The 13,158-nt window shown below is 31.9% G+C and overlaps 1 protein-coding gene across 1 annotated transcript in view; it reads left to right on the forward strand.

Moving 5' to 3' along the window:
• Window positions 1–1,864: 1,864 nt before the first annotated feature.
• The window catches only part of LOC134269096 (leucine-rich repeats and immunoglobulin-like domains protein 3), a 35,341-nt gene continuing 24,047 nt past the window's right edge, over window positions 1,865–13,158 (forward strand). The window contains exons 1-3 of the mRNA XM_062751320.1: window positions 1,865–2,285; window positions 3,342–3,413; window positions 12,720–12,791. Of these exons, the coding sequence (XP_062607304.1) occupies window positions 2,098–2,285; window positions 3,342–3,413; window positions 12,720–12,791 (332 nt within the window). The 5' untranslated portion in view covers window positions 1,865–2,097. The remainder of the gene's footprint in view (window positions 2,286–3,341; window positions 3,414–12,719; window positions 12,792–13,158) is intronic.

A 13,158-nucleotide genomic window follows, 5' to 3' on the forward strand; every position in this document is an offset into this window, starting at 1 on the left:
TAGAACGTAAAAAGTAGATGTCACGAAAAAAATCCAAACAACCACCGTCTGTTGCATACAAATGGCGTATATTTAGACGTTCAACTTCTGTAACGGACATTTTCTACTCTGGTGTAATATACAAGCCCCTGACTTCAAGCTTCTGGAGTTACGCGCCGTATAAAACACGTGACATGTTGTCTTGGTTACTAAAATTTATGCTTCCCGCTTCGACGGAGAAATGTAACTTTATCTATCACCACGTGTTTGTACGCTTCATTCTTTTGCTTTCTCTCTCTCCCCCCCCTCTCTCTCTCCAAAAACAAAATCAAAATCTTGTTTTGAAAAAAAAATGTAGGCATGATTGTATGTCAATCGCTTGATTATTTACTCTTATATATAGATGCTGTATCAAAGTCGATGAAAAAATAAAAATAACTGTTGCAAAAAGGAAAAGTGAACATTACTAAAGTTGAACTTATTTAAAGCATTTTATTTTTTTTTTTATTTATTATTATTATTTTTTTTTTTTGTATAAATCATATTTTGCAAAATTTTTATTGTTTTTAATGTTTAAAACCATTTAAATTATAGTTCAAAGTATATATGTCATTTCAACAGCATAAAGTATAAAATGGACATGGGAACTGAAAAAAAATCGATAAAGAGTTGTAGCTAGCTTCTATTGCCGAAATTAAAAACTTGTCGATAATAAACAGGTTGTAAAAACAGAAGAAATTGAGTTTGTTTATCTAATTTCTTTAAATTATCTTTCTAATTTGCAATAAATACACAGAAGTTGAGTTATTTGAGGTAATTTTCTCATTAAGCTTTGTAAATACCCTTAACGAAGTTTTAATTAAACCGTCGAGAAAATCACTTGTGTTGAGTCCAATTCTCGATGTGTCAGAATCAATTTCATTCCTCTCTATGACGTGTCAAGAACGTCGCCATTTATTTTTCTCTTTCTTCAAAATGTCTTATTCTCGTTCATTGCTTCTCAGTATATTTACTTTAAGTTCAAAATCAACTAGAGGAAAACATTAAAAACTTCTATATAAAATATGTTTCTTGAAATAAGGAATGTTTCTGAGTAGACACGTAAAGCTTGACAGTGTTAGGAGAACACTTGCCTAAAATTGTTAGACAACGATTGGGCATCGCCGGGGTAACTACACTTGAATATGAAAAGATCTGAGCAGGGGAAGGAAGAAAGAAAGCAATTGTCGCCATTCAACAAAAAGTTCAAATCCACAAGTAGCTTGGGTCGTTAAAGGAAATATTTTAAATGAATTCGTTATTTCAGCTCATAGAATTATCGCCTCACAGCGCCCCTTCCCTCCTTCGATTTCATTTCAATTAAACATGAATTTTAATTTTCAATTAGTTTTTAATTTTACTTTTTTTTTTTGTTCCTTCTTTATTTTTTCACGCTTTAAGACTTTAAATCGAGTTGGATGCTCATTATAATTGATTTTAACATGGTGTAACTGAATTGGATTTTTTTTTTACGCAAAGACATGATATTTTTTAAAACCAGAAGTTGATTCTAACAGGCCAAAAGTAAATTCTCTCACTTTTAACTTTTTTCCACTTCAAGTAAGATATGTCTCAAAATGAGATAAAAATGGTACATGTATGTAGATCTTACTTCTTTTGGTAAATCTTTTGATTATGCGATACAAAACTATATATGACGAAGTGCTATCATAATTTGAAGCGTTTGGTGTAAATTATCAATTAAATGATTTGATTGACACCAATTTCCATAATACACACACTTTTGACACCTTTCAAGCCAAGGGGTGTTAAATTAACACGCACGTGATTATACCGACCAATCAAATGTCTCGTTACAAGTTGCGGTATGTATTGACTCTCTAGACTTCGGAGGCGATGTAAAACATTCGTGAGATCTCGAACTACACAGAACTTGTACAGAGTGCAAAGTGCTAATCGTTATTCATACAAAATGGACATCGATTGACCAGGAAACTTGAAGCAAACGAAAGAGCAGAATGTCTTTATTTCATCCGTGCGGAACGATTAATCGTTAATTGTGTGTAAATGCATTTTGGGTGAAAATCCAAAACGTCTTCAGTCCATGGGTCTGCCAAAATGGCGGCCGCTGTTTATGTATTCGCTGCTTTTGTTATATGGAATTTGATGTGTTTTAGTGGAACAATTGGCGTGCAGCTACAATGTCCGACGTATTGTAATTGCTTAGGAAACCTTGTAGATTGTTCTCGACAAGGTCTAATAAATGTTCCCAAAGACCTCATTTTCCCAGTTTGGACAACGCGATTGTAAGTATTGACCTCCTTTTCTGACACACATAACCATTATGAGTAGAAATTGGATGGTAACTTCTTTCTGTTTAAAAAATTGAATTTCTTCAGGCAATATTAGATCTTCCTCCGTAAAGTTTAAGGCAATCTATTCTAGAAAAAGTTGTGTAAAGTTTCAGAACTACCTGACGATTTGGTTCTGGGTTATCTTCTCTTGGCCAATGTAAAGTGGTTTTGTTTACTTAGACCACGTCTTCTAATGCAGTGAAGACCAGCTGAGTTATTTACACAACCGTTTCAAAGTAACGTCCAAAAGAAAGAATTGCTTTGTGTTTGCAGAGTGAAATTTTAATTCAAAAGAATATTGGTTTTCTCAGGGACACATCTTTGCGAACAATTAAATTGGGGTATTGAAAGGGTTTTTACTCTGAAGAAAATATCAATTAAAAAGTTTTCAACAAATCCATTATAAAACATTTCTTTAGGAAACGTTTATAGACCAGCAATTTGCAATAATGCGGTGTTTCTTCTGATTATGAATAATGAGTGGTGTTGATGCAATTAATATTTGCTTCAATTTTAATTGATCTGAAGAGGTAAGTGACAAGGCATATATTTTGATGTTCGAAATTCGTATAAACCATTCCAACACATTGTGATGTTACCAGGAGATTACAAGGAAATAAAACACTACACGCGATCAAAAATTTCAGGAAATTGTTCTCACTTGAAACAAGGACTAATTCCTGCTTGAAGCGTACTATTAAGATCAGCACTTATTTGTCAAGGACTCTTAAAACCATGAATAAAGAGTACAGTTTACTAAATGGTCATAGATTGCTCTCCAATAAGATTCTGAATTAAAATGAAAATCTTTTGCATTGCTACGCAAAATCTAATTGTGATTTTGGTTAAATGTTTACATTTATTGTAAAAGTAATGACAGAATATTGATGATGAAGAAATGTTTTAACTTGGATAAAAATATTTATATCATTCATTAGTTTTGAAGAGCGTTTAATTGTTATGATTTCAAAACTAACACATATAATGCACATTACTTGTTTTTTACAGGGAGTTGCAGAACAATGGTATCTCCTCCTTGTCTAAAGATGATTTTAAAGGATTAAGAAACCTGACCCAGCTGTAAGTAATTAATTAGGCTTGATATGATGCTGTATATTTCAGTTTTTTATAGGCACAGGAATTTTTTTTAGTTTGAATGTAATGATACAGTCTTCAAGATATCGGAGGACAAAATCAAACCAGTCATCAGGGAGATACAAGTGAATGTGATGAAAATGGCCATAAAATTCACAAGCTGGTGTAATTTTGCACAATGTATTCAAATAAAACGTAAATTTGTTTTATATAGTTTTAGAAGAAAGACAAAATTAGTATTGCATACTATTTTGTTATTTTCTTATTTTGCTCACTGGTATTGATTTTTGGTCAAAATGGAATCAACAATACACAGCTATAGTCTTAAAATTGGAAGTGCAGTAACTTAAGAAACGTTATATTATAAAAAGAGGTTACGAAAATTGAAGGTCTATATATTTGTGTTTTTTGTAAAGAGTAGTTTTTCTTTTTCAATTTTAGATGTAGATTTACAATTGCATTGTGTACGGGGAGAAAAACATCTTTGGCCTGTAGATCATTGTCTTTTAATGAAGTTGTTGGAGCACATCTTAGTGGTCTTTTAATTTTGATCAGATACGTTGGAATATCAAGTCAGTAGAAAAAGATGCGATTGTCAGCGAACACAAAAGGGGACAGTGGCCTTTCATTAAATAGACACATTATACAATTATTAAAAGTCTTTTAACTTCGGGCCTTCACTTGGTTAAAAAGTTTAATTCGAAGATCAAGTTCAGCTTATTTTTAATGAAAGAAAATGTCATTAGAGACTTCGCATAGAAAGGTTAAGATTGAGTTTCTCTTTCATGTCTATAGGTATGTGTTGTATAGTTTGTCAAATGTGACTGTAGAAATTTGAATTTTTTCCCCCCTTTCAATATAAGTTTTTGTTTTAGGGAAAAAAATACACTTTCTTTCTTTGTAAAATATGAAGCAGTTTTTTAATGACTTTGTTGAAGGATATGTCGATAGGATTTCTTAAAGGAAATGCGAATCTTGGTTCATAAAGAACTTGGGAGAATGAAATCTCTTTTTTGATGTTTTTACATCATGCAACATGTTTAAGGTTTCTCCCCTTCCAGACAATTTTGTCATTCATGGTTTATATGTGTGTGAGAGGATACCATTATTTGGGCAAAGGGTACATGTGAAAACCGAAACCCTAATCATTACCAATATGGAATATTAACTCAGGTGTAATATTAAGAATTAATCATCGTGCTGTATTGAAGTCTCGTCGTGGACTAATGGTACACATTATAACATTTTAAACACATAGGTTTTTGTTTTCCTAAAGGCTACCTGAATATAATTGCTATATTGTTTTGCCTCTTGGAAAAGTTTACACCTTACAGCATGCAAAAATATCAGATTTTGAACATGTTGACCATATTACTGGTTAAGATATTTTAGTGTGGCTTGCACACATGTGGGTAATGGGTGTAATTAAAAGTGTACTTAGACACTCTACCATCTCTCTCTATATATATATCAAGACAGGAGAGTTAGAATGAACAATGCAGATCTAAAAGCTGCTTTATAACGGGGGATGTATATTTGCTACACTTCAGATTGCCACAAATTAATACCGTTAAATGTTAATGACGCTTTTTTTTTCATGTAGAGTGCTTGTTTACTTTTATGTCTAACAGATGGTCTGTTTCATACTTTGTATATATGGTTTCTAACAAATTGTAACTCAAGTCATTACACCCAGTTTTATGTGCTACAAGATTTGTTTTTTCATTATGAGCAATAATAGTTTGTTTTCTTTGATTTCATTGTTACAAAATGTTTGCAAGGCTAAGTTTTGATAAAGAAGGGAAAATAAAATTAATTTCGGGTAAGAATTTGTGTTAAATCAAGGGAAAAGAACCTTAACCTTATTATCACTGTGTCCTTTCAGCATTTTTTGGCCATCTGTTTCTTCTGGTAAACGGTTGTAAATACATCTTTTTAGTAATTACCATTGGTAATTGTTAAATCTTTATAGATTATAAATACCATTCAAAAGTCATGGTTGGAGAATATATATATTGATATATTTTTAGCCTTGATAAATTAATGTAACTATTAAAATTGATATGTTGTTGTGATCTGTTTTGTATAATAATCAGTAAAAGTTTATCTCGGTCCATTTAGAGATCTTGTACATTTACTACTTAAGACAAATCTTGTGGAAGATGAAAAAATTGCTTATTACATTGTTTGTTAAATTTAATTTTGAGTGATTTTAAATCTGTTTCCATCATCCATGATACTAGGCGGTGGGTAAAACGGTCTAAAGTTTTGTTCGTGGAATATCTTGGTGGATTTTATTTCTGCACCATGTTAAGCCGTGTGCATTAAGTTAGTCAATAGAAGTCATTATCTAGCTAATGTGATCACTTTCATCTATGATGTGGCAAGTGATACTAAAAAACATGAAATATGGGTTTCAGATAATAATAGCGTAACAGCGATAAATTCTTGATATTGCATGATATTAAGCGATAAAATTTGTGAAGTCACTCCGTAAAATTGTATGGTTGGGCTACCAAGTACGTGAAAGTTTAATGAAAAAAATACAGATTGACTTTTTATGGAAAGTTGGGTCTTTCTTCAGAGTGATATTGTATTGCTTTTTGTGCAACCTGAATAATTTAATGATGCTGAGATTTTCAATCAAAAAGGCTTGTTCCCAAATCGGGAAAACATTTAGGAATGTTAGTAAATTTGTTGCATGCAAATAGTTAACACTAGATTATAGGAAAACTATTCTTTCTTGGATTTACACCTGTTATAAATTTTTGTTTTATTCATATGAAAAACTAAGCCATTACTGTAACATTTAAAAGCATAAAAAAGTGTTTTGTTTTACACGATTAGAATTATGAAGACAACAGGGAAATGTTGTTTATTTTGTATACATGTACATGTATCATGACTGAATGTCGGAACTACATAGCCTAGATAGAGCACATCAGGTTTAAATTATCATAATTAAAACCAGTTATTAAAGATAGGAATTATATAACATAACTGTAAAATAATTTGAACCATCTGAATGCTTAAAACATGCACATATGTAACAGTGTCTATTGAAATATTTAATTTTGCTTCCCAGTTATCGAAATTTGGAAATGTACATCTTACCACTCTTAGAAATTTTGTTTGCTAGCATGTGATCAAATCTAAGAAATAAATATGGAAGGAATATAAATCTCAGATCTTTGAATCTCAAAACGAAGAAAATGTGTAAATTAGAGATAAACGCCATGGGTGTAAACATGCCATTCTGACATTCTCTTTATATTCCACTTCTGATTTTTAAGTGTTCTAATTTTAGCCACAGCATCCCCCCTGTTCATTTCTCAGATTTCAGCCCTATAGCGCGCGAGGTGTTGCAAGGGGGAAAAAAAATCGGCACCGAGTAATTCGATTGGATTCCGTAGATCTTACGGCGAGATTTCCAACACCAAAGGATGTAGCATTTTGTGTCGGGCTTAGATTTGAATGGGAAGGAAACATGTTCGGCAGTGTTAATAGTGTTGTTGTTTGCGTATAATGTGTACTTTTTTCTCGTATAATGTGTACTTTTTTCTTGGTGGGGACCAGGTGTAGGCAAAAGATGAGAGAAGGCAGAATCTGATGTTTTATGTTGATATTTGATGATAATCTCTCTCTCAGGGCCGATAGCTTTAGAATTTATGCCTGCAAGTTGTCATATTTCATACCTATTTAGTCAGTTTGAGATCTCTTTTCTTTTTCTCTCCTTCATCATGTTAATAAATGCAAAGACTTTACAAGAATTTTTTTTCTCTCAGTATTTTGAATATGTGTTAATACGATCATACACATATTCATAATGTTACAGTACTGTAATATTTTCTGTTTATGCTGTGCAAAATTTATTTGAAATACAGAACTTATTTACTAGCTATTTTGACCGATTTTAAATAATTTAACTGTGTCAATCGTGCAGGAAAAAAGCACTCAATTAAAAGTGCACATTTCCAAAAGTCTTTCCTGTGAAGAACTAGTGACATTGCAAATTCCTTTTACAAATAAGTAATAAGTAGTATGTCATCCCAGTAGAGAAATGACTAGTGTGTATAGGTTTAATTAACAACATCTGGCTTAGGTCCTCATAATTAATTCAGGTAGAAACGAATGACTTTTACCTATTATACCGCAGATTCACTTACAAAGTGTGACTTTCATCAAGGGGGAAAATTGCTCTTTTGTTCAAGGTTATTTTGTATAATATTTATAATTAATTTGATTACCATTACAAATTTATTTCCTTTTTCTAGATTTTTTTTTCTTTTTCATTTATAAAGTTGGTTTTTCATATATTTTTTTCTGTTCTGTATATGTCCTTGCATTCCTTTTGAGGTGAAATTTATTGCACTGTACATAAACGAAACAGGTGTTTACAGTAAATTTTATTCCTTGATTTAGATGAAGAGAAAAAAAAAAAACTGTTTAAATATATACGTACCAACATTACCACAGTTGCCCAAGCAAGAAGTTTTTAGCGTGGAAAGCCAGGTGTTGTTAAAAACAATCGGGACTTCCCAGGTAGAATGGGGGGATATTGAATTTCTCAGGTATTGGATGTGGTATAGTAAAAAGTATAGGGGTGCCTTAAGACATCGTAAGAAAAGGGTTTATATCAGCTGGCCCTTATCACAGACTTGTGCAATCAATGGAAAATTACAATTTGTCTCTTTTAATTCAGTGTTAATTTTCTTGATTTTGTTTTGTGATTGTGAATTTAGGGGCGAGAGGATTAAGCAAATCCAATTAAATTTAAAGAACTTTAAAAAGATGTTCTTCAATGTTTGTTCTATCTTTTTTTGGAGATAAAGGCTTGATTTAGAATCTTATCATGAATCTTGTCTCATAATTTTAATGTCCCTCAAAGATAATTAAAAGATAGTTTTATTGTTTTCTGTTCATTCGTTTCACTTATGTTTAAATATTAATGCATATGTCAAAATCTCAAGTTTTCTTAATAACATTTATCAAAATTAGTATTTTATAGATGAATATAAATTTATAGCAGTTGTATCCATTGAAATTATTATCGTTTGTTTCCCATTCAATTATCATAAGTGTAAATTTAAATATGTTAGAAAATGATTGTCCATTTGTAACCATCGCAAGAAAGAAAATCCCAGAGCAAACTTCCAAGGAAAAGTTTTTAAAATATCAAATCTGTCAAAATAAATTCAGCAGAACCTTTGTGGTATAATCCACTCGAAAGTGAGAGAAGTTTTAATACATTTACATGTAGAAGAAATTAGCATGCTAATAAGAAATTCATTATTAGCTTTTCACACCTTTCAAAAAAAAAGTGTTTTTCCACTAAGCAAACACGACCAGTTTTTGTACAGGGGGTTAATACTTATATCAATAGTTTGCCCAAACAACTCGCTGGACATACAAAGGGCCAGGGAATCGGTTACTTTGGGGGATAAAACAAAACAAATACGAGGGGTCTCGGAGCATGAAATTGCCCATTGTCGCTCATGTTTGCTTTTAATCTTGTTGTGTACGAAAAGTGTCACCTTGGCCAAGCAAAGGGAAAAAAGAGCTACCCTGGCCAGCCTCTCGGCTGGTGAACCAACTCTTAGGGGGGGGGAGAGAACTTTACATGTGTCAAAAGCCTGGTCAAGTCACTATTGTTGACTCTGTGTGTTCTTTGACAGAATATTTCACAACTCGGCCCAGGTCAAAGCTTAGAGGGAAAAGATTTCAATGCAGTAAATGCATTGTTTACCTGTGTACTTATAAACTTGTGTTGACTGTTGATGTGTTAATTAATGAAATGTCACCCTTGACAAGGAAAACAATAATGAAAGTATCAAATGCCAAATTAGGTTCTCGGTTCTGTGTTCAAGACATTTTCAGTGTGAGGTGACAGATTTCATCGTAACCTTTTAATGGTACACAGTGGTAGAGACTTTTAGAGGCAATGAAAACTGGTTTCAGATACCTATATTTGTTTATAAATATAAGTACATGTGGATAAATGTACTATAATAGATACTGAAATAACATAAAATAATATGAATTTTTGGCACAATCGTCATTTTTATTCTTTTTTATTTTTCGACTTCCTTGAAGTTTCAGTTATAAAGAAAAAGAATCTGATAAATGGGCGATGTGGGAAAATTTCTTTTGCAAAATAAATAAATGTACAACATTTTATGCACACAGTCAGAATCAATCTGACACTGCCATTAATCATGGGAAATGTTTTTATGTTGAATTCATTGTTTGTTTAAAATGCATGTAATGCAGTGAATTATAAAATTAATGTCCCTGACATGCCTAATTGATGCGAAATCTGGAATTTTTTTAAATTCGCATTTTTGTGTTGTTCAACATGGCACAACTTGACAAGAAATCAAAATTATCTATAAAAATTCTGTTTTTTGTCTGGATTTCTGAGAAAAATATAAAAAAAGTGGGTTAAATAAATTGAAATATATTCAGATATATCCATTCAAAGGTTATTCTGGAATAGATCTTTGCATATAAATATTGTCTGTTCATTGTTCTGTCTTGTTGAGAAGTCAGGAGAGAATTAATAAATATTGGTTTATTGATATGTGTGACAAATGAACTGTAAAGGCTTGTTTGACTAATTGAAAATGTCACCTAGAACTTAATGATGAAGTTTATGTATACAGTACATTATCGGAGGGTTCGGAAGATTAACACATCTAATGCAAATACTGATAGTAAAAGGCCTCCACACCAATGGAATAAAGCTCGATAAAGAATTAAACACCTGGGCGAATTTATAAATCTATAAGTATGATTTGGTGCCAAGGGCCATTTGTTCATCGCATTGTACGAGTAATAAGAAGAGAAAGTGTTTACTGGTCAAGAAGGGGCGAAGTGTTGAGTAAAGGTGTTAAAAGCAGGCCGGATTTTACATGGTCCAATGCCTCTCAATGTTAAGTTATTATTACGGATTAAATAGAAAACATTTGGTACCCCTGGTTAGTACCATCGGATTCGTAATATTTATCCGTACAGCTGTTGCCCATACATTCCTTTTATGTCTGCATATACCTGTGTACATTTCATTGTAAAGCCCCTTTAAAATAAATCATGTTGCCAGAGAATTCCAAAATTTTTTTTGTCATCCACAAAATGTAGATATATATATATATATAAATTAATATAATATTTACAGGCTTATGACTTCATGTTTTATGTGTTGAAAAATTTTGTGAAATTGTTTGTAAAAAAAATTTCATTATAACCAAAGTCGTGAATATTACAAATGTAAATTTATGACTTTTAATTTTGAGTGGACCACTGGGGGTTAATTGCGATTCCTGATTTAGTGAAGTCAGATTTAAAATTTGAATGTAGCATTTACTTCAACACGTGCCAGAACTACACATTACCTGTTCCAATAATAAAATTTTCCATCTGCATCTTGAAAAAAACAAAACGATTTAGGACTGAAATTTATTCTGTTTATATTGAAATGAACATGGACAAACTCCATAATTAACCATAGTTTTTGTAACAAGGATTAGCGTAAGAGTTCACACAAGTTTGCTTTTTGACATCTTTATTTTATTGTAACTGGAGGGGACAAGGTTTTACGTTTTTTATTGGTGTTTCTGTAATCCCCAGTGACTCAAAGAATGTAACCCGAGAGTCACTCTATTTGCATTTTCTTTCATGAAAACCTCATTTTAATTTACGTACAAAAAAATACTGGTTCAAAGCTGACCAGAAATCGGGTTTTGCAAGGTGGTAGTTAGATGAAAGATTTATCACTGTGTGTGTGTTTGATGTTAGGTTTAATATTATTTAATTCGGAGTGATCAAATTGGTGGGTTTTTTCACAGGATCAGTTTTCTTATAAATTGATACCTTTTCTGTTATGGGTCTTTTATTGAAGAGTATGGTATATACTTGTCTCAGATGTTTGGTACTGAAGAAAAATAGAGGGAGGGTGTGCTTGTGTAGAAAATTTATGGCCCGGACATTCCTCTGTGTAATACAAATTGGTTAGGTTTTTGTAAGATTGTATAGTTTTATGTAAATGATTGGGAATGGATGAACCACCCAACTTTTCATATGTTTGGCAGGGTTTGTCAGGGTAAATAGTAAGACCACTCATTTCCTCCGCATTGTTTTGGGGTGATTAGGCTGCACCTGCAGTTTATAAACCCGATATGCCTATCAAGTGCCTATCAAATACACCAAAAAAATCTTTCATGACTGCTGAAGGAATCTTTAAATTTAACTGAGGTTTTTGCCCTATTCGTTTTACTTTGGAAAATTCTGTTGCAGTTTCAGCGCACTTGATTTGAACCATAGAAATTGCATGTTTAAAATTTTCAATTTTTATTACAAAGTGCATTTTCAAAAATTAGCAAATAGAAATATTGACCAGGCAATAGTGTAAGTGTCAGAGATATTGACGGGGCTTTAGTCTACGTGTCAGAAATAAGGTGTGTTTTATGTACAGTGTCAATAGAGAAAGGATTAAAAAACTTAAACTCTTTAATAAATTGGGGGGAAAGCTGTGATGAAATCCATGCAAAGTTGCATGATTAAAGCCATTAAATGTGTCCTGTCATATTTGTAATATACGTTGCAGAAAATGATAATTTTAAGCTACCAGATATTGAGTAAGATTCAAGTCTCAAATTTAAAATGTTTGTAAGTATGTGTTGATTTTTGGATTAAAAAAAAGATATTTTAGATAAAAATTTATTTTATGCAAAAACCTTATTGAAAATGCTTATGAAAAACAATTAACTATAAATGTGCTGAATATGCAGTGTGTATAATATTACTTTTTATCCTGTTTACTGTACAGACAAAAGATGTTATAAATCTTAATGTGTGTCTAGTGGTTCGGCATATTGTTGACTTTATATGTGTTGAGAAACCCTTCTGTATCACAGTTACCAGCAAAATTTACAGCCCCTCCAAAGAGATTTTTCATGTCTGAATTCTGAGTTCTATTTACAAATTTCCTGATGTTTTAAGACTTGATGTGAATTAATGCATAGATTCAGAAGAATTTTTCTCAGCTTGGTGGCAAACTGGAAACTTGAAAATAAAAACAGACTTGTAAAAATTATTTATCGATGGACTCATTTTTTCTTGTCAAGAATATCAATAAATATATAATTAAGTATTCATTGACTCAACAACACCATGATAATTTTCTCTGAGTAATTTTTGTTTTAAATGATATACATATATAATTTATAATCTATCTATATATCTATAATTTTACGATATATTTATAATATCTAATTGATTTTTTTTTCTTTGCAGAGACATCAGTTCCAATGATCTTCACTTCCTAAATGACAGTGTCTTTGAACATCTGACGTCTTTAGAAATTCTGTAAGTAGATATTGTGTCACTAAATCTCCATCGACAAAACAGTATACACACACAGGGGCCTCGTATGATGTGCCGATTTAGTATCCAATAGCCGGTTTGATAGGCTGTTGATACCTTTGTTTTGCGGCTTATTGCAACAGCCATACAGAGACAAAATAATCAAAATTCCTGGATATCCCTGCAAACTCTGTCAATGATTGCCATATAAAAAGATAAATGTCTTCTTGACATGGTATTGATAGCAGTTTTGTGTCGACATTGGTTTTTTAAACTCACAGCTTGTAAATCTACAAGTGTTATAAATTGGCATCTTTAACTGTGAAGGTAGAAAGAGGAGAAAAAATTGAGGTTATTGGTGCATGTGTGA

This window comes from Saccostrea cucullata, unplaced genomic scaffold (genome assembly GCF_032062105.1).
Source record: "Saccostrea cucullata isolate Sc308-1 unplaced genomic scaffold, CSIRO_AGI_Scuc_v1 ctg402, whole genome shotgun sequence".
Taxonomy (NCBI): domain Eukaryota; kingdom Metazoa; phylum Mollusca; class Bivalvia; order Ostreida; family Ostreidae; genus Saccostrea; species Saccostrea cuccullata.